The sequence below is a fragment of the Carassius auratus genome, chromosome 22 (genome assembly GCF_003368295.1).
Source record: "Carassius auratus strain Wakin chromosome 22, ASM336829v1, whole genome shotgun sequence".
Classification (NCBI taxonomy): Eukaryota; Metazoa; Chordata; class Actinopteri; order Cypriniformes; family Cyprinidae; genus Carassius; species Carassius auratus.
The window spans coordinates 27,489,795-27,516,320 of NC_039264.1; the positions used below are offsets into that span (position 1 = coordinate 27,489,795).

Here is a 26,526-nt window from a genome sequence, read left to right on the forward strand (position 1 = left end):
CCAGTGTGTTGTGATTGGACGAATAGTTGATGTATTTCCTCAGCGACCAGCACAGATCAGCTCCACGCATGATGAAGTGATCGTTTGGTTTATGATTATGCACATATTCCCACACTGTGACATAGATATGTGGAGGCATGTTTAAATTAGGTGTTTTAGGGGGCGTGGACAGATCTTAACTTTCATAAAGAATATCTCTTTGGAGTTGAGACTTTAGTCTTTGCAACTTTACAGATCTTCTTTATGCACCAAAAGCTTGTAACACTCCATAGAGAAAGGAGATTTTATATATGTGTGTGTGTGTATATATATATATATATATATATATATATATATATATATATATATATATATATATGCATAATTTATATCTGGTAACTTTCACTATAAAAATCTGCCCTATTTGTAAAGAGACTCATGTACTGTTGTAAGCTGCCACTAAATCTTGTCTAAAGAAAATGTGAATTTCCATCCAAATTGTTTTTTTTTGTCCCTTGTCAGGGGAATAGGTATTCATTAGTCTCCAGCAACAGGTATTGAAGTCCTCCCTCCTCTCCTTAATTTTACTCACTTACGCCAACAGCTGCGTCAAATTAACATACTCCTTCAGGTATGCAAATATATGGAAATGTGTGGGTGGTTGCCCCCTCCGAGCTTTGAAGTGGAAGTACAGACGAAAGGAAAGGTTGAAGAGTTTGGGAAGCATGCTTTGGTAAACATCTGTTTGGGCCTCTGCACTTACCGTCCTTGGAGAGTTAATGAGCCAGATTCGCCTAGAGCAAAAGTTATCAATGATTACATATGTGTGATTAATGGTATTCCCACACATGAGATTTCTGTTTTTCTGTCTGTATATCATCACATTTAATGAACAGTTGTTAAACACTCTCTCTCTCTCTCTCTCTCTCTCTCTCTCTCTATATATATATATATATATATTGTACTGTTAATAAACACACAACACACACCTGCCCAAACAAATCTCTCTGATTCAATATAAAATAACAGTTACTCAGTCAAATGTTTGCAACTTAGCCTGTCAGCAGAGACATATTTTGATCAAACATTTTTCTGATCTGCTGGTTAAACATATCTAAAAATACGGCTTGAATACTGAAGCGACAGTTTTTTGGGACCACTTCAAAATACTGTGGACACTGAAGCCAGAGGTTTAGAGTAAAGTTAGTTAAAAATGTATGGGTGGCATTTGTAAACAAATGCTGCAAGACCTTTCACAACTGACTTCACTTGTCTGGGCCATTTTTGCAGCGACTTTTTGATTTCAAGATGATTGTTTGTGTTTCCCCTCAGGCTTCACAAACATTTGACAACCAGAACATGTCAAAATGTGTTTGAACTCTGTTTCAAAACCTTTCAAATGTTCTACAGGGGCAACTCTGCACGCATTTGAGTTCAGTGGAGTGTGCCGTTAGCATATTGCTAAGCTAATGAGAAAATACTAAGCATACAAATACATTAACTGGGTTTCCATCAAAAGTTGCAAATTGAACTCATGCCCAATATCACATAAAACATTTGCAAATAAGCAACGTTTCTATCTAACGAGTCGAAGAGAATAAAATCTGGCACTATAAATATCACTAAGAAAAGTAGGAGAAGCCACTGAATATAATAATTTACGATATGATGAATTACCTGCACCTCAGAGAGAGCAGATGAAACGAAATAAATGAGCTTTCAGAGTAGGATTGAAGACAGAGTCGTATAACAGTTCAGGGAGGCAATTATACAGAAATAGTTTGATGACAGACTTTGCTCGGGCATTTCAAAATGACCATAACAACATTTCAGATGCCGTGGAAGAAGATCAGTCTGCTGGTTAGTCAGTTTTTACTGTCTCATAGTGCAAATCACATTAATGTTTTGATGTGCATGGAGGAATTTACTCGTCAAATGCGTTTCCATCTTCCATTATTCACATTAACCCTTTTTCGCACAAGTCAAAAACCACCTCAAGTGAGCGTAAAAACGTTTTTGCAAATTAAGGTATTATTATTATTATTATTATTTGAAATTTTGCCATTTCCATCACTCATTTCTGATGCAATACTTCAAAATGTGCATAAAAACAGGGAGATGGAGACATAGCTATTGACTGCATAAATATTAGGTAAAATAATTCAGTATTGGAAACACTTTTCTACCACCTTAGATTAGTTTTTTTTCCCACTCAGCTCATCTCAAAGTATTATGGGATATGTGCAATGCTAGATATAAAACATTATGTATAAACTAGATATATTAGAGAGAACAGATTTTCTCTCTTAATTCAGACGAGATGGCTTTTCACTGGAGAATTCAACATTATGGATTCGCAAGACGCTAACTGCTAGACTGGAGTCGTACTTACAGTATAGGTGCCACTGCATATCTTTTCAACTGCTGCTGAATCCCAGCGGTGGTTACGGCGGTGGGCTATGATCAGGTTCTAGAGGAAGACAATTCAATTCAAGTTTATTTGTATTGCGCTTTTTACAATACAAATCGTTAAAAAGCAACTTTACAGAAAATTACGTTTCTACAATATTTAGTAGTAGCTTATAAGTGGTGACTGTCAGTTTGTGCGCGTTTGACAGGATCTTTCAGAAAAATTAATACAAGACGTAGTCAGCCAGACGATGAACATTATTAACAGCAATTATTATATGATGCCGTCACACTTGTAGCAATATTTGTTAGTTCTATTTGTTGATTCAGGGTTAGCATCATCTGGTGTCCTCTGGGGGGTCAGCATCATCTCTTCTCAGGTGTTCTGGATCCAGACTGCAGGTTGTGTTAATCCTAGTTACCACGGGATAGACAGAACACAAGCAATACCGAATGCAGTGATGCATGCTGGAACACATGCATGCTCCTAAACTTCCAGCATTAATTGGGCTAATTTGATGCGGCCGAATGCATTTTTAGCAAGTCTTCTCATGATTTTTTAATACGAGCACCATAAAACTTGGGAAACGAGGGGGGCTGGAATTATTTTTGTGGGTCAGAGGCAGCCTTCATAGAGACTTCTAGAATCTACTGCGATTAATCAAGTAGGCTCGTTAAAAATAAACTGCCTGTGATGTGATGGTTCTCAACATCCACGTGATTTCTTCACATTTAATTGCAGAGCAATAATCATAGACACGGATGCTATTTATGCTGACAATGCATTGTTTTTGTGCTCAAATGGAGCAAAGCCCAGGATTCTTGAAGTGCTTATTTAAAAGTTGAATTACTTTTAATACCTGCTTAACTCCGTATTTTATAGAAATGCATAAACTGCACCAATATCTTTGTCCTTATCTATAGCCTACTGTATGTTGTCAAATGCATAACCGGTCAGTAACTGATTTAATTTGGGACTACACTGGTTGCGCTGCACATGTTTTTGATTTGCCTTAAAAGAACCAGTTCATTAGTCTAATCATTTGTAAAATGGACTACTCTGGTTGCATTGCAGGTGTTTGATTTACTAAAAAGAACCGACTCATTCGGCAAACAGACTTGTTTGAGCTGTATGTGTTTGATTCACTAAAATGGTTGACTCATTAAAATAATTTGTTTGGGAAATTGACTCGTGTTTCATGTGTTTGACTCACTAAAAAACCCTCATTAGATTATTTCTTTGCCAGACTGGTTGTGCTGTATGTTTTTGATCCACTTAAAATAACCAGCTCATTAGAGTCCTTCATTCATGAGTCAAACTGGTTGCGCTGCATGTGTTTAAATCACAACAAATAACAGGTCATTAGATTTATTTGCTCGTGAGTTGGACTACACTGGTTGCACTGTAGCCTATTTTTTGGGGGGTCACTAAAAAGAACCAATTCAGTAGTTATTTGTTCGAAATTCTGACTACACTGGTTGTGCTGTAAGTTTTTAATTCACTAAGAAGATGAATCATTTATTCGCAAATGAATTTTATTGGTTGTGCTGCATGTGTGTGAGATTCACTGGAAATATCTGTCTCAATGGCAAATCAGACTTCACTGATTGTGCTGTATTTGATTCACTAAAAAGAACCAGCTAATATTGTGTTATTCTGGTGTCGAACTACACTTGTTGCAGTAGCGGTGTTGTCCCTTACAAAAATTAACCAATTTCAAGCATTTTAACTTGGTTTTCGATCTCTCATTTTTGTGGTCTTTCATTGTGAGTCATGTTTCAAACTGATTCGTACCCATTCCACTTCCTAAGTCCAATTCCATGCCGGCTGAGCTACCGAGCAAGCATTATAACCAGAAAGCGAAACATATGGAGCTGTAATGCGCCCTGTTTTATCACCCCTAGTGTTCATTTCTGTTGGAAACTGCCGTGATATGTAACCTACTTATTGGTATGCATTTCGTGTTTTGTGAAAAATTTCCCACAGGTAGGAGTAGGTGTTCATCATGAGATCAGGTCAGAACAAACTATGGTTAGTGTAGCAAAACCATGGTGAATTAGTCAACGCTATCTCATGACCAATTCGTACGTATTTTACGAGGTAGCTTATTCGTACGAATTTGTACGACCTCACTCGTACGATTTTATACGATTTGTCTAAACCCCAGTGACGGTTAGGTTTAGGGGCAGGGTTAGGTGTAGGTCATTCGAACAAATTCATACGAATTGTGCAACTCGTAAAATACGTACAATGCGGCAAAAAACGTATGAATTTGTATGAGTGTGGTCGTAAGAATTCGTACGAATAAGCCACCTTGTAAAATATGTACGAATTGCCGTGAGATCGGGTTGGAATTAGCAGTTACCAAGTTTTTTTTTTTTTTTTTCGTAAGGGGTGCTGCTCATGTCTGTTTTTTTACTTTAATGTACTCATCTGTTATTAGTTTCTATTTTTTAACTAGGCCTATTCGATTCCTCGAATCCTATTTATAGCTAGACTTTGGGACTTAGCTTCTGTTCTGTGTAGATTATTTATGAATGTAATCATGACTTAAATGCTTGATGTGACGTTTTAAAAATGACGCAATAGTAAAATTATTAATATGGGGGAAAAAGGAAGTCATGGAAAATGTCAAAAGATGAATGCACATAGACCAACAGTTAAAAAAAAAAAAACACTCCCTATGCAAACAACCCATGTTATGCTATTCTAATCAGATATTCAGTGTTCAGACAATGCTCTTCAGCAAATGGACCTATTCATATATGGACCTACAATGTCTCCATAAACATGCTGGGAATTTATGAGATGAACCAATATGTTAACTTGCAGTTGCTATCCATAAATCCAACAGAATGTGTTGACGAGTTATTATTGGAGAGAGAGGTACTGTAAAGTAAGCTGCCACTGTGGGTGAACCATTTGAAATGAAAGTCGATTTGCCTGAGGGCAACATAGTCTGCAATCTCCGTCTGCAGTTACCCAGGCAGAAACCAGAGACCTCGAACTCCCACTCAGCTCACACACACATACACACAAACCACATACACACAATCAAGTTATGTTAAATAATCCAGAAATATACTCCATCGCATGTGTACATGATGTATTTTTCTTATGTAAGTATCTGTCTTTTGCACTTTAACTGTCTTATTGGGACTATTTATTCATGTCTTTTAATCATATCACATTATATTTCTAAAGCAAGTTTCCAGTTAGCCTTCATTACACAATGTAAAAAAACTAAATAAGTTGTAAATAAAACAAAGAAAATCAGAGTAAGTTTTACCAGAAAATACTATTTCAGTCTTTCTGTTCTGTTACTTGCCATTTCTTTGTAATTATTTAAAAAAATATATAAACTAGCAATTTTGAGTGACAATTGTTCAAAAGTAAATCATATCCTTAACTGCATACTGTATAGTAAAACTATATTTGGTTGGAAACTTCACAACTATTAAAAATAAAAAGTTCTATAAAGCATTGATATTGGTACTATAAAAGTTCAGATGGACTACATCCACTGTTGTTGCTAGCTTCAGTTGCATTGTTTTTACAAAGCCTTTTCCCTGACTTTATGGGATGGTAAATTATCCATCAAATGTGCACTTCAGAATCCCAGCAGTAGTTGTCAGTTTTCAAGGTACTTTTCAGATTTTGTTTGTGGAATACTATGAGTTTGGACGTACTGCTCTTTTGACATACTGTTTTTCACCGACTGTAGTATGGAAATACAGGTACATCTAAAAAAAATTGAATATCATGGAAAAGTTCTTTATTTTTTGTAATTTAATTCAAAAAAGCAAACGTTCTTATATTCTAGATTCATTGGACACAAACTGAAATATTTCAAGAGTTGTTTTTTTTTATTATTCTGATGGTTATGACTCACAGCTTAGAAAAATAAAAATTCAGTATATCAAACAAATCTGAATACTTTCACAAAGATCAATAAAAAAAATAACAAAGATTTACAAAACAGAAATGTTCAAGATCTCCAAAGCAGGTTTAATTATGCACTCAGTTCTTGGTTGGGGCTCCTTTTGCACAAATGACTGCTTCAGTGATGCGTGGCATGGAGGCAATCAGCCTGTGGCACTGCTGAGGCGTTACTGAAGCCCAGGTTGCTATGATAGCGGTCTTCAGTTCCTCTGTATTGTTTGTCAGATGTCACTCATCTTCCTCTTCACAATACCCCATAGATTCTCTGTGAGGTTCAGGTCAGGTGAGTTGGCTGGTTAATCAAGCACAGTAATATCATGGTCAGTAAACCACATGGAAGAGGTTTTGGCACTGTGGGCAGGTGATAAAGTCCTGCTGCAAAATGAAATCAGCATCTCCATATAGCTTGTCAGCAAATGGAAGCATAAAGTGCTCCACAATCTCCTGGTAGATGGCTGCATTGACTTTGGACATAAAAAAACACAATGGACCAAAACCAGCAGACGTCACAGCACCCCAAATCATCACTGACTTCAGAAAATTCAAACTGGACTTCAAGCAGCTTGGATTCTGTGCTTCTCCACCCTTCCTCCAGACTCCAGACCTTGATTTCCAAATGAAATACTAAATTTACTTACATTTGAAAAGAGAACTGTGGACCACTGAGCAACAGTCCAGTTCTTTTTCTCCTTACTCCAGGTAAAATGATTCTGAAGTTTTTTTCTGGTTCAGGAGTGGCTTGGTTCTACGGATGTGACAGCTGTAGCCCTTTTCCTGAATACGTCTGAGTGTGGTGACTCTTGATGCGCTGACTTTGACTTTAGTCCACTCCTTGTGAAGCTCTCCCAAGTTCTTGATTCACTTTTCCTGACAATCTATCCAAGGCTGTGGTCATCCCTGTTGCTTGTGCACCTTTTCCTACCAAACTTTTCCTTTCAGTCAACTTTCTATGAATATATTTTGATAGAGCACTCTGTGAACAGCAGCCCTTTCAGCAATGACCTTCTGTGGCTTGAGTGTGTTGATGTTTGTCTTTTGGACAACTGTCAAGTCAGTAGTCTTTCCCATAATTTTGGTTGTATGGTCTAAACTAGCCTAAGAGGTATCCAGTATTTATACTCAAAATGAATCAAACTAATCAAGCTCAAAATGGAATATGCACATTTTTTGAGATACTGGATTTTTTAGTTTCCTAAGCTGTAAGTCATAAGGGACGTGACATACAGCCAAGTAATCATCAGAATAAACAAACAAACAAACAAAAAAACTCTTGAAATGTTTCAGTTTGTGTGCAATGAATCTAGAATATTGGAAAGTAATTTTTCTTTATTAAATTACAAAAAATAAAGGCATTTTCAATTATATTATAATTTTTTGAGATGCACCTGTAGGCATACTCGGACACAGTGTGAGAATATTGTGCACAAGTCTGACATATTTTATGATATTTTGTTTACACTTTTGGGTAACTTTCATGTCGCAAAAGTTTTAATGCATCAATTCTTTAAAAATACCTTTGCTCTGCAGAAAAATATCAACATACAAGGTCTAGAGGGTGAGTAAATAATGACAGACTACTGATTTTTGGATGAGCTTTTCCTTTAACAAGCCTCTACTGAATAGCTCTGTGGATTTGGGTGAAATTTGAAGGAAGAAAAAGGGTTGAGGGAGAGAGAGAGTAGGGAAGACGGAAGGAGAGAGGTACGAGGAACAGGTCTTATGCCCGGGGACAATTCTTCATGGTGACAGAGAAGTAGGCCACTGCTAAAAATGAACACTTGGAGCCTGATCTCTTTTACTCACAGATAGAGGGAAAACACATTCAAGAAAATAAGTGCTTCCTCTGAGCGCACAAAGGGAAAAAAATAATCATTTTGTGCTGTCACAATCATTTCTTTTATCGATAGACGGGTCATTTCTGTACTTTTTGATCTCTGTGAGAGAAATTCCCTAAGAAATGGCTGTGTTGTTTTTCTTTGCACATGCTTTCTGGATTGTTTTTGTTGATGATTCACCTAAAGGATTCAGAAAAAAGAAAAAGAAAAAGGATGCCTGACAAAACCCCCAGGAAGTGACATCATTTTGGTGGGAAAAGAACTACCCAAACCATCCGAAAGCATTAGCAATGTGTAATGTTTTAAAACAAAATTACAGAAATCAGTATAGTAATTAAAAAAATCTAATCAAAATTGTTGACACTTTTATATAAGTGAAATTACATGAACTAATTTTAATGTAATTTGAAAATGTTTAATTTGTGCTGAAATACTGTGTGCAAAAGTTAACTATTATTATTGAACTTTGGCTAACATAAAGTTGTCAACAGTCTGAATAATTTTATTATTTTTTAACCATGCTTCATTTTTTTTCCCACAGGCAAACCAACTACCACAAAAAATGACACAATTTATCAAATGCATTGCTAATACTTTTGTGTAGTTTTTTTCCCTACCAAAATTATTTCAGTTCCTGAAGGTAATCACATAATCTACAAAAGACTAAGGGCCCTATAATATACCCAGCGCAATCCGACGCAAGGCGAAACGCAAGTGTGTTTGCTAGTTTCAGTCTGGTGCCGAACGCATTTTCCCGTCCAGTGCCACGTCGTGAAATTACTCATTTGTGTGCCCATGGACGTGCTGGTCTAAAAAAGAGGTGTGTTCAGGCGCATTGCTATTTTAATGAGCTGAAAATAGACTGCGCCATAGACCAGCTCAAACCTGGTCTAAAGTCTGGTGCAATGTTTTTTCTTTGTTATTTAAAGAGCGTACACGCTGCTTATTAAACACAGGGACACACAGCAGCACACAAATATGCCAAATATAAAAAATTGAAGGATTGCAATACATAAGACTTTTTTGAAGGCTAAATAAATAAATAAATATATATATATAAATGCCTACATGTCATAATGGATAGTTAGCACATGTATCAGAATTAGGCTATCTAATTGCTCGCATACGAACAGCTCCGTTTCATCTCTGTTTCATACACCCAATCCCTACCCCTAAACCTAACCTTACCCATAATTTATTCCTAAAATCAGTGGGAAATAATAATAAATAGAAATAATAGCTGATTAAGAAGGGTGAAGAGGCACCTAACTCTGATTGTAAACCTACTGTAAAACAGATATTTTCTGAAAAGTTATATCTCAATTCTGATTGGTTGATTGGAATGTTGATCCAGGAACATGTTGTACTTGGTGAAATGACGCTTGCCTTCTGTCTTTGCACTTGCCAAATTCCGCCGTGTAAATATCAAATTTGTCATGGCACGAGCGCAACTGGCTCTTAAAGGGAATGGAAGATGAAACCCTGATTGGTTTATTTCCCGTTACCCCCAAAAAACACCCATTACTCATTAAGAGAATAGGGACAACCCGTTTAGACCATGCGCCCGGGCACGCCAACCGTTTTTTCCGTCGTTAAAATAGCAAAAGTGGATTTGGACACGCCCCGAGTGCACCTGCGCCGTGCGCTTTACACTTTACATTTAGATCATTAAAATAGGGCCCTAACATTGGATAGGAAACTGATGGAAACTATAAATTTCAGGTCAGGAGTTCTAACGAAACTAGATATTTAAAAATCCATTCCATGTTCACTTAATCAACATGGCTCCAGTCTTTAAAATGTGTGAGTTTAATATTTTATCCATTATAGAAACATGAAAATGCACTATACAGCAGGAATGATCCAGGCATTTTATGTGTGCGTTACTGCAGTACCACCTCTTATTCCGAGATTAAAGAATTCAAGTGCAAGATTTATTTAATATTGGCTCGCTGTAAGCAAACTCCTTGAAAGATTTACACGGCTTACATTAACACATCTGCAGTAGGCAGAAAACTTCTGTATTTCATCTTAGAGCATCCCGGTCCCATGTTTAATGCATGTTGTTTCGGTCTGAGGACTTGTTATATTGCTTTCACAGTTTATTGCTTCTCTTATTGAATACGATTACAGATGCTCCCAGTTTGCATCTGCATCTCCCGGTATGGTGCAGTAATGGAATTATGCCTCCCTCTACACTACATAGAACATGCTCAGTGTCACTTACAGTTACAGCTAGCAGATTTAATTAAGAGACATAAAGGGTATGTTTCGTTTCGTTACGCTAAGGATACAGGGTGCAGTATATTATGCGGCAAGTTTGGGACTTGTAATTGCTCAGGTTAAGCAGAGAGTAATTTTGCACTCCTTGCCAAGTTTGTGTTAAAGTGGCTCATTAAACAAGACAAATGTGCTCTCGGAATGAAAAGTTTGGATGCAGCCCATTTGATTCCCTAGTTGGTGCATTTGATATGTTCGGAATGGCATACTGCTTTTTGTACTAATATATATATTTTTTAATTTGTTCTTTTTTTTACAGTAGCCTATGCAGTGTGTGCATTATGCAAATCTTTGGCATGGAATATAATTGGAAGACATACTAGATTTGCTAAGTGTGCAGTACAAACATATATATATATATATATATATATATATATATATATATATATATATATATATATATATATATATATATATATATATTAGACCACTAAAAGTTAAGCATACTATAATTGAATCCTATTTTTGGTAGGCATTAAATTACAAATAATATATTGCATAAACCACTACACTATGTACACTGCACTGGGTACTGTATCGCACAATGCAATGGACACTCTCTCACAAATGACCCATAAATAACAGCAACCACATTTTGCATTTTAAGTCTCTTTAATTGCAAAAATACCAAAATTACAACGTTACCAAAATGCTTTATAGACTACCAACATTAAAACCCAACAAAATGTACACAAAACGCAAAATAACTAGTTTCATAATTATAACTGCCTGCAACATGCTCAATTTTGCATGCTTTGCTTCATACAGATGTTTAAAATTTCCATTCCTATCCGTTTCTGTTTTACATACTCCACAACAGCAGTGTGCAGTATATCAGTATGCCACTCTGAACAGATTCTTCTTAAGTTCGTCTCACTCTGTTGAATCATTTATTAATGGTCATTTATGGCCATGTACTCGTCCGAGTCTCTGTCTCATGGTGCTTGTGGATGGATGCACATTTTGACACCTCGATGGTAGAAACTACAATCTGTCAGATGATTCAGCCTACTGCAATAAATCTCAATAGTACATTTACATTGATGTCTGGTGATTTTAAGAAGGGGGCAGGGAAAGTGATCAAACACATCCAATTAACAAAGGCGAGAGATTTGCCTCTCATTGTTGGAACTAATGGTCTGGATTCTTGTCAAATATTCATGAACGCTCTGGTAATCTAAGTTGGGAGGACATTTATAAGTAATACGCTTTATAATTAACAACAAAGGCTCTGTGCATTTTTAATTCATTGTCGATCATTTTGGTGATTTGATTTGAAGGTTTATGACCAATCGCTGATAACCTAGCATGTGGTTTGAGTTAGAATGCTAATTTTAAATGCATATTGTTGATTATGTCAACATTTAGGACTGGATTAGCATATAGATGTGCTCAAAGCTAACAGACATGGAGTAACAGCCATAAAAAGCTTAATTTGGTTCCAAACTTGCTGTAAAACAACTGGAATTTTTCAGTTCAGGTTTGCTTCGGTGAAGTTAAATGTGCAGGTCTTTTGCTATAGCCTAGGGGAATCTTGTTATACTTAATTTTTTTTGTTCCTCCTTTTTTTTAGTTCATAAATGAAAGCTTTCCCCTCAGCCTTGGAATAATTTGTTTTCTATTTCCATAATAGCTTGCATACGGTTTCTTCTTCACCTTGGAGAACCTCCCAAGTAAGCACACAAACATCTATAAAATATATATGAACATATATATTAATCTGAAAAGCTAGCATCATTTTTGTGTCAGACATATTTTTGGCTATATTTAGCTAGTTTAAATTAAATTACAGAAGTTTCATGTTGACTTTTGAGGAACCTATGTATAATTCCAAATGTATTCATAAACTACATACATTCTAAATCATTCACTTAAATATCTGGTGATGTAGTAGGTTAGAATACTTACACAGAGAAGCATTTATTGTATACTGCCCTACAAAGCAAAAAAGGCAGTAACTGCATTTTGGTCACAAATGAGTTATTGTCATTTTCATGACATTCAAGGCGTCCTTTGTTATGTGACAAAACATCTTATCTGAAATGTGTGTCGTTTTGGAGAAAAATGGTAGTTGTTTGTACAGTAACTACTTAGGCTGGATGACAGGATAACTTTTAAGTCATTTTTATCAGTTCTGCACTCTGTGTAGTTACTGCCTTTTTGCTTTACTTTACTTTTCACATTTTAGTTGAACTAGCTTTGGCTGACGTTAACATTGTGTTAATATTAATAGTATTTTAATGTAAATTTAAATAAATTAAAACATGAATATTTTACTACTAATTTTAATTCAGTACTTTAAACAATACTTCATATTGCATTTCCACAAAAAGGACACATTCAGTTGATCAAATGTGACAGTAAAGACATTTGTAATGTGTGTGTTTTTTTAACTATTTAACTATTTTTAAGAACTCCGCTAAAAATGTATTATGATTTCCACAACAACAACAACGAATTACAATGATTTCTGAAGGATCATGTGATACTGAAGACTGGAGTAATAATGCTGACAATTCAGCTTTCCCATCACAGGAATAAATTACATTTCACATTATTATTATTACTGTTTTTACCTTTTTTTAAATTAAATATAAATTCTTGAATCTTGCAAGACGTTTCACAAATGAGGGCTAACATCTAGACCAACTATCTTTGTCCTGATGTTCTCAGTGTTTGCTTCTGCGTTGTGAAAACCTTATCTCACTCTCTTTATTGTTTCAGTCACGGTTTCTCTGAGATTTCCTATATCAGATCAAAGACCCCTGGACCAATGCACAGCTCACGATTCTGAAGCAGAACTTCTGAAGAACAGATAAAGGGAATCTCTAAGAGAGGTATTGTATGTAGACCCATGGTCTAGTTGTGACAGCGCAGCTCGGATCAAATGAAAGCTTCACACGGTCTTTATCTGTAGCTGTTGCTGAGCGTCCCTCTTTGACACCCAACGCCTGACTGCGCATAAGTGGAAGGGAGCAGAGAGAGGGAGGAGAAAAGAGAAAAACAGCAGGAGGAGTGTGAAATCTAACCAGACTACGTTGAGGAGCCACAGGCTGCGCACAGAACGTCGCTCTGGAGTTCGAAAGGATGAAAGGGGGAAGACTGAGATTATTGCTGCAGAGATTTCGGAGGTGAGGGCAACTGGAAACTTATTGACTTCTTTGGCGTCAATACTGGGGAGGAGATGAGAATAAAGTGATTTTAATCCACAGGAGGCACAGGACTGTTGCTGTGGATGAGTGACGTGCTTTTAATCCTTCAGAAAAGAGGTCATTTTTTTTTTATATAGATAAACTTACTTTGAAATACTTTACCTTTCAAAACCCACATCGATTTTTATGGGAGGGAGAGATCTGAGGATTGGATCGGATTTAAGACTTCGGGGCTTCAAAGACATCTTTCGCTGCAATTTTTCGGAGAACAACATGCGTACGTAAACCACATGCAGACTTACTATTCAGTGCAATCTGGAATCATGAACCTCCTAGGAGAAGCAAGTCAGCTGTAGTCTTGTGTGCGGCGGCGCTCTGAGGAATAGTGCTGGGAACGGATTCACTTCTGGCATAAAATGACAAATTTATCACAGCCGATGTTTCCTGACCCACTCTTTCAGAGAGCATGTGGCTTATTTCGCCTTCTCCCCTTGCTTTTGAAGCTGTGAGACTCTTCTTTGGAAAATAAGAGCCGGTGGTCGTGCCTACAGACCGGGAGAACTGAAATATTTAATATTTAATACTCTGGCTGTGAACGATGCAATTAACGATGAGTGAAAACCGAAGCAGCTGTGATCAGTATGCATAGGTTGCCTGTGTTCACTCAGAGAACTGTGGGAGTGAGTTAAGGCTAGAGGACTGATGACTGATAGCGGAAAGAGGTTTGCTGTGAGGAACTAATCTTGTGCGTTAGCTTGTTTGCTTCTGGCTGAATTTAGAAATAGAAAGTGTGCTCATTCTTGATCTTTTTCTCTTGCTTCCTCATTATTTCTTCCTCCCATCACGCCTCAGTTCGAGGAACAGGTTGCTGTGCTATAAAGCCGATTTAGATTAACTACTGTTTCCAGGACTGCTGTGTCTTTGGGATGAACAGTTAAGGCAAATCATATGGGGCTACAAAACTCTGTTTGATTGAGCATTCAGCCACCCATCATTTTTATCTCGTCTCTCATAATCAACATGGTTCCACCGCCCCCTTCCAACAAGCCACACGTTTGCCTTTCGTGTGTGCTTATCATGAGTAGCATGGCGCTGCTGGACGCCTACCTTGTGGAGCAGAATCAAGGTCCACGGAAGGTGGGCGTCTGCATTATGGTGATGGTAGGGGACGTGTGTTTCCTCATCGTGCTGCGGTACATCGCGGTATGGGTCGGCGCCGAAGTACGAACTGCTAAACGCGGCTACGCCATGATCCTCTGGTTCTTCTACGTCTTTGTGCTGGAGATCAAGGTATACTTTGTCTACCAGAACTACAAGGCAGAAGGCGAGAGAGCGGACGCTCTTACCTGCAAGGCTTTGACGGTGCTGCTTTCCATTTTTCTGCCGGGACTTTACATCACGTTGGCAGCCATCGACCACATGGAATACGTTCGTCCGCTCAAAAAGAGGGAGGAGTTGAGGAGTCGGCTGTTCTGGGTCGTGGTGGATCTCCTCGACATCTTGGACATTCAGGCCAGCCTATGGGAGCCTCAGAGAAAAGGGCTCCCTCTATGGGTGGAGGGCCTTACTTTTTTCTACTGCTACATACTACTTCTAATACTGCCGTGTGTGTCGCTAAGTGAAATTAGCATGCAAGGTGTGAACATTGTGCCGCACAAGATGTTGTTGTATCCCATTCTCAGTTTGGTCGCTATCAATTTTATTACGATCTTTATCCGGGGAGGGAATATGGTGTTTTATAGGGACATCCGTGTGTCTGGAATACTAATGGGTAAGAACGTCCTCGCCATTGTCCTGAAAACGTGCAGCTTCGTGCAGTACCGGAGAAACATGCAGGAGGCGTCAACACCCGCTCTCGCTCCAGAACTACAGAGGGACGCAGTGCCACAAAGTTCTCGAGGGGCAGTGCCAGTCGTAATGCCCATGCCCATCACCATGCCAACTCCGCAGGTAGTCATACAAGATCTCACCACACTTCCAGAAGAGTCCGAACTTGAGGAGACATGACAAAAGGGGGAATGAGGAGAGTTTGCACGGAGGATACATGGACAATGCACAACATGAATTGCTTTGAGATTTTTTGTCCTAATGTAAATGTGGGTGTACAATGTATGATTTATTACTTTAAGAATGTTTTATAATCAGATTGTATGATGAGGTTAATGATTGGATACATACCAGAATGTTCTGTACATAGGGCAGACCTTTAGCTGCATTGACCGGGCATTTTAAAGCACCACTTAATCATTTTCTTCAGTATTTGTCTTTTATTGCCCTGTAGAAATATCTAAATATCCTTAAAACAAAATACATTTCGGCTACTTAAAATTGATTTATATATTTTGAATATTAATCTTTTCACACTGTTAAACTACTTTAACAGTTTAATGGCAAATAAATGTAATCAAAGTGGCAAAATTCACAGAGTGTGCACCTACTTTTAGTAAAAAAAAAAAAAAAGATTACAATCGTTGATGATTTGTTTGTCAAATGAAGACACAAGGCAGCTGTGGATCTGGGGTCCATTCATTTCCAGAAAAAAGTATTTAATCCTGAAATGTAGTAGTTTATGAAGTTTATTAATTAACAAGTGGAATGCCAAGCAAATCGCACTTGAACGAACTCTCAGTGACCCGATGATTGTACAATCACAGACAGCTGCGAATATATCATCTATTTTCGTTTTTCCTGGTGGGTGTTAAAACTGTGGTACATAATGTTTTTTTGCAGTAAAATCATCATATTTTTACAGTCATTTAATAACTACGTATGGTGAAAAGTTGCGTTTTGAAACAACTCGTACTATAATTCATTTCTGTTATCTTATTACAATGTGAATGATTTATATTTGATGGGTTTATGCTTCATATATTCTTTGTTTTGATGTTTTATGAAAACCAAATGAATGATATTTTGCTATTAAAACAATGTTTTTGTTGATATCTAACATTGTTTTTCTCTTTTTTATTGATGCTATGCCACCTAGCAATGCAGCTAGCGACCACCATCACTCCTTGTTCTTTTTGAGCAACAGTCTGCTAAATGCACAAACATCCACAAAGTGGGGCGCAAATCCTATCATGTTATTCAGTATGATTACTCTGTTCTTAAGCCTCTAAACTCTTCTTATCTTGTCAGTTCAACATGATGATAAAAGGCAGCTTGTCTTTTTCTTCTACAAATCTAGAACTGGAGGCGCCTCAATTAAATAAATTTCTCATAATCGAATACAAACTTAGCAAAGTTTCGTCTTTCACGCTTAAATTATTAGCTGTTGTAAACTCAATCAAAATCTCTGAGGGCTTTCTATTTAAATACAAAAATCTAAGCTCAGCCATACGTAGTATTTCAATAACAATAAGTTAAAAGATGTGCCCCTTGGGTGAATTAAAATAATTGTTTCATGACAACGTTTACCCAGAGCTACAATTTTAGCATGTTGCTATAGCTACTGTTAGATGTCAAATATAGCACAAAGAAAAAAAGAAAAAAAGTAAATACACCTGACAGTTTCTTATTGCCTCAGTGACACCATATCTGCTTCTGTGCCAGATAGAAACAAATATATAAATCGCGTATTTTTTACCTGTCAAGAGCAAAGTAAATCGTTACTAGTTCATCATAGCAGTATTTTTCAGTCAGTAATTTATGAGTGTTTATTTAATTTTCCATTTAATTTGTAAGGTGCTCTGTATATAGATACAGAAATCCTCACACTTGATGAAAACACATTTGATGTAGCTACTCGAAAAAAATGACATCTTTCACTTCCCCTAGTTCACTTGAGTGAATGGGACTCGGCCTTTTTAAGCTGCAAAAATCACAAAAAAGCACCATAAAAGTAGGTCAAACTGTGCGCTATATTTCAAGTCTTCTGAAGTCATATAGCTTTGTGTTATGAAATCTGTTTTGAATCGCACACAACACAGTCTGTTTTTATTTTCGGCATACTGCACATTTCCAACTTAAATTACTTGTTTACTAAAATGGTATGCCAGAGTAAAATAAACTATAATAATAGAATTAGATTTTTTTTATTGCATTTTTTATTAAAACACAATGACTAAAATGAAAAAAACTTCCACTGTTTAAGACAGTAGTTTTATATTTTCACTGCTTTGGAATTATATGGTTCTTTCTGGATTCTCAGCGGACCTGAGATATTGAGCTTCAAAGATTTTGCATTCCATTTAGCAAACGTGATATGCAGAAGAAGTCTCTTTCATGCATAAAAATGACAGAGACCATACAGTAAATGTGTTCTAAATGTGGAATATCAAAATCCCCTCAAATTTGTAAAAGGGAAATTTTGGAACTCTCAAATGCAGATAGAACCTTCTAATTCTAAAAAGCCATTTTCCACTTGAAATTGTAAGGTTCTATCTTGCAAAACATTATATAAAAATAAAAAGTATACTATTAATTTGTTTTAAAACAAAAAATTAGTATTGTAACAATGTGTCGATATGATAAAAACTGAATGCTTTTTATGAAATCCATTTCATAATTTAGGATGAATAATTTGTATTCTTTTTTTTTAAAACGAGTAAAGCATAAAAGGCAATGCTAAATATTTTGTTCAGTGCAGATGTTTAATTTCATGCAGGAATATGGTGGGTAATTAAACACATCATTGCAGGAACAGTTTAAGCAGATACTGTAATACATCTAAAACAGGACTTTGCAATCTGTCTCTCTAGAGATCAGTGTGGACCGAGATAACATGTTTACATTTATGACCTCGTCAATTAAATTGTTGACCATTTGACCATAAAACTTGAGACATTTTACGACTTTAAACTGCAAGAAAACACAATGATTTAGCAAAGTTGTTTCACAAAGTTTAACCCTTACATTCATGAACGTTGCACCAATCATTACATATCGGGTCTATGTTATATTGACCCGGACCTGTAACACGGATGGATCTCTAACCACTTCAATAGTGTAAAACTCTGCTGATATATTAATAACAATTACAAAGGAATAAAATAAAGCATATTCCGTTACCTTTTGGAACCTGGAAGGGTTCAATTTGAGCAGATGATTTGATTTTAACTCACTGTCACCGTCAGAGCGCACTTAGCATCTGACTCATATTTGCGATCTCAACCATATTCTTCAGAAACAACATTTTGATCGCGATTCAACACATCCACCATTGGATGACTGTGACACATACATTTCATTACAAACAGTTATTGCCCTGCAGTAAAGCCATTCAATTCGATTCAATTTTTGATTGATTGCCAATGATATTTTGTTTTATGCCTGTGGTAATTATGAGTGAAAAATCTCGTCGTCTTCTTCGTCTATGAAACATCATCAGAGTCATCAGATATTTTATTAGTGTTGTGAAAAAATTATTTTCTTTAAGAGATAATAAACATTGAAAAATGTTTCACTGATTACATATTATTAAAATATTTTATATTTGAAATATTTAACATTCAATCTTTCGCGCTGTCATAGAGAAGTCCAGCGACATGACAAAGAAAGTTGATCCTGATTGGTCCGCTCGTGTGCATTCGAAGTGCTGATTGGCTGACCGAAAGAACCTTATAGAACCAAGTTAGAACAAAGACTATAGAATACCCAAGACGTGTCACTCTTATAGTTTTGAATGAGGAAAATGCAATGCTCAATATGGCCGCTCAATCGCAGGAAGCCCCGCCTTCTGAATGAAAGAGCCAATCGCTAATCGGTAAAGTCAGCGCATCACTGAAGCTGCCGTTAGAAGTACCAGTTGTTATAGAAACAGTAAACGCTCTGAGACATGCTCTTAAGACTGCGCACTAGCTGATCTATCCAGAGAAATAAGCTTTTTATAGCACTATTTGAGAAAAAGTAACAACTTTTATGACACAGTTGTTGTCAGATTTCTTTGGTGATTTCAAATATGAAATTGAATCATAAGCTTAGTGAAAAGTTTTGGAGAATTTGATGTTTCCCCATTCAAAGTGATTGGAGCTGCACTTGGATGAGGCCCGAGAGGTGTTTCAAAGATGGTCGCAGTGACGTGACTTATCTTAAAGAGACTTTGGTTAGAGTTCGACTTTGTAGATAGAACCTTTTTGTCTCTAGAGGGTGCAAAGGACACTTTGACAATCACTGGGTCAAAGTTTCTTTGATATCAATATTTGTTAAAAAACGTCAAATCTTTAAAGTTTAAGCGTAGTTGAAGATTATTATTTATATCCATATTATTTGACTCCAAGGGCCAAATTGTGCACTTCAGTATATAAAGACTGCATGATTAACAAGCTGATTAATAATTCACTGGATAAGATTATTATATAAAAAAAATACATTTTACATATTTAGATTTTCTGTTGATTTAGCTTGTTTTAATCCTTGTTTTGTGTGATCTTTAATAATTTGTTATTCAAGTTATCTTTAGGTCCCATTTGAAAGTTGTCTGAGGCTGAGAACCACGGAGCCAAAGCAACAGAAAACACTTCACCAGTTAGGTCTAAATCTTAAGTGTTACAAATAGCAGACTGGCCAAATTGTTTTATTACCAATTGATGGCTGACCACTGAAAAACCTTTTAAGCAACGACTTGGTGAAGCTGCTTGAGAATACAGACCTCACGCCTCGACGATAATAGCCCAATTACAGAAGCAAAATTGTGTGAGTTGTTATTTTGGACAGAGGGTGGTATTAAACTTGCTGCTATTTGCCAAGAAAATGGAGGCCACTGCTGCACCAAGGGATTATGTGTCAGTCAGTCCTAATGTGGGTAACAATGAAAAAGAAAAAAAAAGGACTGTAAAGACATGGGGCAACTGCCAGCAGTGCTCTAGCGCAGCTAACTACTAACCCGCAGCTGATAAATGCATCCGGAGGGAGCCATGAAAGTCAAATCAGAAATGGAAGACAGCGTTAAAAAAATAGAAGAAATATTCTCTTAGGGCATTCTGGATATGCATATCTATGCATACTAGTGTGATTCTGTGTGGATATAAGAAGTCTCAAGGCAGTTGAGTTCAGGATTTGAGAAAAGTTATCAGTATGCAGATACCTAGTAGGAGTGTGCGATGTTGACCAAAAAATTATATCTCAGAGTTTTTGGGAATTTTTTTTCAACAGCAATAATTAAGAGATATTTTGATTAGTGGGTTTTTATGCTGGCACCTTGGCTGGTTTAGGCTTGTCATGGATAAAAAAATATACCTCTAAAACTGCCAGCAGCTGGTGGCAAGTCCCCTATTGAGTGAATGATGAGTGAATAATTGAATAACTCATTCAAATCAGTATAACCTATTTATTTAAAAACAGACCAAATTGCTGTCTCTATGAACGGATTATTGAACAGTTGACTCAACAATTGACAGATTAATTCAGGAATGAAACAACTCTGTGCTGCTCTGAGACATGCAAATGATCTGCTCCACCTTTGTTTGGAACACATTTTCAGGGCAAAACAGAAGAAAAACAGACCGTATTATGTCTAAAATGTAACTCACTTTATATTAACTTGTTTTTCTTTTTTTATGTTGTATAAAATTTAGATCACATTCATTCAAACGCACACTAATACTAAGAAAAATGGCACTCTTGTGTGATATTACTGAACTAGGCATATATCCTACAAATATAAAAAAACAAAAGCCCAAAATACGGGGACATTTTTTCTGCTTTCATAATATTAATTTAGGTACATTTTAACTAAATTCTATGAAAATTAATCAGTGAATGCTTTTGGACTGTCGAGACATGATTGTTTACACACTTATTTATACTCATTGATCATGTCAGCTTGTATTTCATTCAAACAACAATGACGATATTTTTGTTAATTATAAATATTGCATAATCCTAGCCAACTAGGTAGATATTTTTAACAAATTATCTGAAATTGCTTTACTTTCAATGTCATCACCAAGCCCTCATATTTTTAGCCCCTTGCCTTATACCACTTATAATTTGATTAATTCCCGATTGATAGCATCTGTTTGAAACTCGTTTGTGCACGCGGCTAATGAGAATTCACTCATAATCCGCGATGAAAACATAGAAAAGCTTTAACACATTTCCCCCACTGTGATTCAGAGCCACTGGCACCTGTTGACAGAACCAGTGGGTGGCAATTAAGCTGCATTTGGAAGAGCATGGCATTTCAACACACTGTGGCTGCAGTCATATACTGGAACAGCTTCAGCGGCTTTTAATTGGACACATCATTATCTGTCGACACCGCATTTGGTTTCTTGAATTATACAATTGTGTAGTTTTGTTCCCGCCATTGAACTTACAGGAGGTCTCAGTCCTCATGTTTCCACTTCAATTAGCCTAACAATGCAGTCAGCTGGCTTCTGTGCCACCCCAGTGCCCAGACCGCCACAAAAGACCAAAACAAAAATGCGTCATCCAGACGCTCGGTTTGTTTACTCAAGGATGCCGTCAATCTGTTACTCTGCTTAATTAACCATGACAATTTGGTAATTCAGTTCCTAATCATTTTCCTCTCTTAAAGTTTCTTATTAGCTCTTCTTAGCTGAGATTGTTTACTTCCCCAGGAATAATGTGGTTAGATCAATGCACCTTGAGTGGGTGAAAAGAAGGCTACATAATATAAAAAAATTCAATAGGCCTATTTCAAAGTACATTTTGAACAATTCTATCTATTTTCATATTGAATAAGTAACCTAGAATGTGTATATTTGCAAGTCTCAAGACACGGAAGAGAAGACAATGCTGAATAAAGTCTCAGTTTTGATATTTTTGGACCAAAATGTATTTTCGATGCTTCGAAAAATTCTCTGATGTCACATGGACTACTTTGATGATGTTTTTCTTACTTTTCTGGACATGGACAGTATACGGTACACACAGCTTCAATGGAGGGACTGAGACCTCTCGGACTAAATCTAAAATATCTTAAACTGTGTTCAGAAGATGAACGGAGGTCTTACGGGTTTGGAACGACATAAAGGGTAAGTTATTCATGACATAGTTTTAATATTTGGCTGAACTAACCCTTTAAGGTTTTTTGTTTACTCTTCAGCTTTAGTGCATTACCAGTGCGAGAGCATGCAGAGAAAAGTATTCTGATTGGCTGAGAAGTTTTCTGCGGTGTCCTGTGATTGGTTGGCACCGCATCACGTCGCATTTTTCGTGTTTACTGTACAGTATATGACAAATTTCTTTCTACTGCAGTTTTATTGCAACGCCGCTTGTTATGAAACAGTTTACATTGAATTTCCATTCTCTTTTTTTGTTTTATTTACAATTATACAATGTGCCAAATTCAAAACATGTTACACAGGCCACCAGTTTTAATTCCATTTCTATCTCCAAATCTATCTCTGAAATAATATGTATATCTAGTAAAAACATCTCTTGCATATACACATCAGGAAGTGATTAAACCAGCAGATTATTTATAACAAATTTCATAATATAGATGCTACCATAAACTTTGAGTTGATTAACCAATAATTTTTCTCGTAGAAGTTAAAAGTAAGAGAGACATCACCATTGCAACACTGAGATGCAGTTGTCATTGTTGCCTCGCACCTGAGGGAGTTCCTATGGCAACATGAGCCTCAGGTGATACCGTTGCTGTTCTGATGCTCAAAAAAGAAATGCGAAAAGACTTCAAGAAGAGTCAACAATGAATCATGCTCTCTCCGAGTACATTGTTCCTTCAAGGCTGCTTCTGTACCTCTATGAACATGGCAGATGGTGTGATAATGAACCAGTTTTTGTCTGGTTTACTGCCACCGTGCAGGTTGTAAAGCAATGTCAACATTAAGCTACATTTTTTTCTGGGTGGCACATATGGCTGACTTCAATTAAGATGGATTGCAGGTTAATTTAAGGATTTCATAATACCACTCGCCTTTGTTTTTCCATCATTTTTGGCTACAATCACAGTTGTCAGTGATTGCATTGTTTCCTGGGCTGAAAGGCAATGTATTGCACCATTATCAGTTATTATTTAATTAAAGCGTAATGAAGACACTTGAAGGCATATGATCAGTTAATCAGTCTTTTGCTTTGTTCGCTCATTTTTAAAATTCATTTGGAATATAATTAAGCGTCTTAAGATTCCACACGCATTCATCCCATTGTTAACAACTCCATATGGGGCATGTTTTATGCGGGGTATGAAATGAATATATCAGTGTCAAGACTTAAAGCGGTCTGCCTTTGAATGTTAAACACACACACACACAATAAAGAGTCACACTTTTGACAGTGTATATTCAAACCCAAAGAAATAATTACTTTCCACTAGGTATAGAAGTCTAGATAAAAATTCAACAAGAATGATAGGTTCAGTTAAAACTGATTTGTTCAGTCCAGTGAGTGAAAGATGAATAAGCACTCCATTTGTGCTTAAGATGTTGTGAGAAAGCCATAGGTGCTGTGATAAAAAGAAGAAAAAAATAATAATTTTTTTTTTGTCACAGACTTGTTTACATTGTCAGAAGTACTTCTCTTGAGGAGTCTTTCAAACTCCTTTATCTTTCTGCATAAGATGTTTTGTACACATATCTGTCATATTAAACCCTGACAAGTCGCTGCCTGATATGAAAAAAAGGATGAGGCACTGTGGGACAGCTTAGTTTTTTTTATGTAACCAAGCACCATTATATGCTCATGAGTTTACAAGCTCCACGCAGAATCTGTAAGATGTTTAGTTAAAAGACAGACAGACAGACAGACAAACAGACAGATAGATAGATAGATAGATAGATAGATAGATAGATAGATAGACAGTCACTTTGAATAGTAAGAGAGCAGACAGAAAAAGAATGAATCATGGATCTATGTCAAACGTAATTACATATCCCAATATTACACAAAAGTACTATCAAACATCAAGACCATTCGAGAAGCTGTACAAAATACCTTTGAACCCTCTCATCAAAAACCCTGGCAATCAACAGTACAAACCACGTAAAAAAAACCAACCAGAAGTACCTTAATAACCACCTAAAAACATAAAGTACCCTAGCAGCCCTGAAGATCCATAAGAACCCATACAAAATACCCTTGCAACCCCATTGCAACCATGCACTACGGTCTAAGATTTGGTGAGGTTTTCCTGGGCAAGCATTTTTTAAAAAGCTAGTTTTAGCTAGTCTGTTGTATGCCGCTAGTGATGCAGAAAATACACAGACCTTTAAATAAATTAGTTGTTCTTTGGCCCTTTTGGAAATCTATACTTAAAGGAGGAAGTCGGTTTCATGAATCAACAAGAGGTCTTTATGAATAAGGAAAGATTTGTTATATTTATATTTGTGTCTTTTCTGTGCCCAAAATTGATTGCAAAGTCTAAATATTACATTTCTTTTGTCTTGTGTTTCACACTCTAAGCTTTGCTATGCAAATACAGACCTTTGCAGGTCCACTGCCAATGGCATTGGGCTGATTACACCAAATGCGATTTAACCTTCAAGTGTTTCAGCCTGAAATAACCATTTTATATTCAAGCAATATGGCTTGGCTTGGAACAGTGTTAAAAGTCTGCCTGCGTTTGCGATGTCCTTTTGTCACACATCCAAACTCAAATCCCCGATTACCAATGCAGTTAACTCTAACCTGACACAACATCAATCGCATCCGCACCATGTTGCATCCCTAAGCGAGTCCTTGATTCCCCTCCACCACCTCATTTGTAAAATTCAAATATCCATAGTCATAAACAAATCTTTAGCCTTGGAAAGCAGACATGTGAGACTTAGGCAGCATCTCGAATATCTACTTTCCCTCCGATGGTCATCAGATGGATAATCTGGAGGGGGCGAGAGAAACTGCGGTGTGCGGTAATTCAATCCAGGCGGCAGTTTGCTTCTCAGCACTCCGTCGGCTAATATCATTATGGACAGGACTGTCGTAATGTGTCAGGGGACGAGGCAGAGGTGTCGCGGAGTCAGCGTCTGTAAGGCACACAGCTCCCTCCTCATTTAGCAGGAGATTTCCCAGAAGGCCACCCCTGAAATGGATTGTTGGTTCTTGGCAAGGCAAACCACTTTATCTTAGAAATCTTTCAGGGAAGAACTAAAAAAATGAGAAGACATTCTCTTTTGATTGTTAAGGTGTTAAAATGATCGTCTGCTTGATGAAGAAGTTTGAAGTCAGAGTGATCCTACTTGTGTGTTGAGTGTGCAAAAATGCCACTTTAAAGTCATGATTACCAGTGGGAAACTTTGGCCTTTATGAGTTTAATCACTAAACACTTTGTGGTGGAAAGAAATTGGTATTGATCATAAGAAGTTGTAATGCAAATTTAGACTGGACAACTTCGTTTGTAGGCCTAAATGTTTTGTGCTAATGTGTCATTGGTGAAAAAAGCGGGAAAAAAAATGCTTTGTCTGAAAATGCTTTATGACCAATCTACATTTCCAATGGTTTTACTGTCAATACTTGTGTTGCGTACATAGCATCTGCAATTAAAACTGGTAAATTCGAGTTTCATAATTATGACTTTGTGGTCGTGTTCATGTACATTTAACTGAAATACTTAAATGTACCAATCAATACACAGGCAAAACATAATTTATACATCTTTAGGCTGACCATACGGAACATGTTCTGGCAGAGATTTGTAAATTGGCGAAATTGTTTTAGCTTTGTTTTTTTAATGACATGCTCTCTGTAGTCCTTGTACATTATATTTACATGCATTTCTTTTTCTTTGACTGTTCTCTACAGATGCCTTCTTTCCTCACACCACGATTGGTTCGATTGTGTATAATGCCAGCATGCTATTAGTCCAACTATTTTCAGAAATTACCAACCACAGATCAAAGCCTAAATTCAGACATTTTAGGCAATTTAGAGACCCTGGCCAGGACATGTCTGGAGGAAAAGTAGATGTATGGTCAACCTACACACATTGAATGCATGTTAAGCACTTCATTTAATTCATTATGGTTTTGCAAAGTAGGATACATTTACATGTTGGTCCTGG

The 26,526-nt window shown here is 36.8% G+C and overlaps 1 protein-coding gene across 2 annotated transcripts; it reads left to right on the plus strand.

The window, feature by feature from the left end:
* Window positions 1–13,058: 13,058 nt before the first annotated feature.
* LOC113040208 (transmembrane protein 121-like) lies at window positions 13,059–16,545 on the plus strand. Of its 2 annotated transcripts, none has more exons than XM_026198530.1 (2): window positions 13,059–13,577; window positions 13,659–16,545. In XM_026198530.1, the coding sequence occupies exon 2, from the start codon at window positions 14,619–14,621 to the stop codon at window positions 15,603–15,605; it is 987 nt and encodes a 328-aa protein (XP_026054315.1). In that variant the 5' UTR covers window positions 13,059–13,577; window positions 13,659–14,618; the 3' UTR covers window positions 15,606–16,545. The 2 variants fall into 2 exon arrangements, with proteins under 2 accessions (XP_026054315.1, XP_026054314.1); XM_026198529.1 differs by having other exon boundaries at window positions 13,059–13,283; window positions 13,364–16,545.
* The last annotated feature ends 9,981 nt before the right edge of the window (window positions 16,546–26,526 follow it).

Bases quoted from the DNA above. Each gene is read 5' to 3' on its own strand.
- LOC113040208 (XM_026198530.1), top strand. From the start codon at position 14,619: ATGGTTCCACCGCCCCCTTCCAACAAGCCACACGTTTGCCTTTCGTGT.